The sequence below is a fragment of the Colobus angolensis genome, unplaced genomic scaffold (assembly GCF_000951035.1).
Source record: "Colobus angolensis palliatus isolate OR3802 unplaced genomic scaffold, Cang.pa_1.0 Scaffold305, whole genome shotgun sequence".
NCBI lineage: Eukaryota > Metazoa > Chordata > Mammalia > Primates > Cercopithecidae > Colobus > Colobus angolensis.
In genome coordinates this window covers 155,930-157,593 of record NW_012116322.1, presented here as the reverse complement: position 1 = coordinate 157,593, position 1,664 = coordinate 155,930, and the positions used below count along the sequence as shown (strand labels likewise).

At 47.8% G+C, this 1,664-nt stretch overlaps 1 protein-coding gene across 1 annotated transcript in view; it reads right to left on the bottom strand.

Annotated features, from left to right (window-relative positions):
- The window catches only part of LOC105517680 (multidrug resistance-associated protein 1-like), a 21,869-nt gene that overhangs the window by 9,492 nt on the left and 10,713 nt on the right, over window positions 1-1,664 (bottom strand). Inside the window, exon 3 of the mRNA XM_011950297.1 lies at window positions 305-892. Coding sequence (XP_011805687.1) covers window positions 623-892 — 270 coding nt within the window. The 3' untranslated portion in view covers window positions 305-622. The remainder of the gene's footprint in view (window positions 1-304; window positions 893-1,664) is intronic.

Sequence of the window (1,664 nt, the reverse complement as noted above, 5' to 3'; positions counted from 1 at the left end):
ATGGGGTTTCACCATGTCCCCCAGGCTAGTCTTGAATTCCTAAGCTCAGGCGATCCACCCACCTTGGCCTCCCAAAATGCTGAAACTGTAGGGGTGAGCCCGGCTTGAACTTTTTTATAATAAGAAACCACACACTCTATTACTTGTGTACTTAAACATTTTAAAATACAAAATATCTCCAAAAATAAAAACCTGAAAGCCGGGCATGGTGGTTCACACCTGTAATCCCCAACACTTTGAGAGGCTGAGGGAACAGCATCACTTAAGCCCAGGAGTTTGAGACCAGCCTAGGCAACAGAGCAAGGCCCCATCTTAGAAATTAATTACTTATTTTAATTCAAATAAAGACATTAACACCATGTCTCGTACAAGGTAAGAGCTAATAAGGGGGACACAAGTAGGGGGTAATTTGCACTCAACTCTTGAAAGCTGAGTCACACACACACAAAATAAACAAGACGATGGGAAACAAAGATTCTCGGAGGCTCCCAGACCTTCTGATTCCAGTCACCGGCCTACAAGGTCTAACCACGTGTCAGGAGCTCTCAGGCTTGGCTGCCCAGTATAAATGACCTGGGAAGCTGTACATCTTGATGTCCAGACCCCACTCACAACAAGTGAATCAGAATCCCAGATACAGGGCCCGGGCATCAGCATTTGTGAAGACTCCCCAGGTGACTCCAACTGGCAGGCAAGGCTGAGAACCCCAGGGACTGAGCAGAAGGAACTGGATAAAATCTGCATGGAGAGGCTCCTGCCTAGGGCCTGGCTTGGGGGCCTGCAGAGACACATGCCTTACCTGATACGTCTTGGTCTTCAATGCCATCACAGCGTTGACGGGCACCATGAGGACCATCACGGCCACTCCAGCCAGGATGGGAGGGCCCAGGTTCTAAGGAAGGAAAGGAGACTCTTAATCACTCACAGGACAGGAGAAAACAGGGCCCTTAACAGCTTTCCGGCTCAAGAATCCCACGTGGATGCTGCTGACCAAGTTTAGGGCAAGGTGTGTTACTTTTACCCCACAATAGGGTGTTAAGAGCCTGTGGTTTCATTCCTGAGCATCTCTCTGGGTCCTCCCAATCCCTTGAAGAATAAGCAAATCCATGCTCCTTTCTCCCAAGCGCCTGGGGCCACATGAGTTGTGCAAATCACAACTTTAGAATTCTAATTTATTTTCTTTCTTTTTTTTTTTTTAGGAGATGAGATTTCGCTATGTTGCCCAGGCTGCAGTACAGTGGCTATTTACATCAGTGATCCACCTACTTCAGTCTCCAAAGTAGCTGGAACTACAGGTAAGCTTTAGGTCTTGCTACACTGCCCAGGTTGGTCTTCAACTCCTGGGCTCCAGCAATCCTCCCAATTCAGCCTCCCAAGTAGCTATGACTACAGTCACACCACCATGCCCAGCTAATTTTTTTTTTGTTTTTTTTTGTAGGGACAAGGTCTCACTATGTTACTCAAACTGGTCTCGATCTCCTGGGCTCAAGTGATCCTCCCAACTCAGCCTCCCAAGTAGCTGTGACTACAGTCACACCACCATGCCCAGCTATTTTTTAAACTTTTTGTAGAGACAAGGTCTCACTATGTTGCCCAAGCTGGTCTCGAACTCATGGGCTCAAGCGATCTTCCCACCTCTGCCTCCCAAGTAGCTGGGATTACAG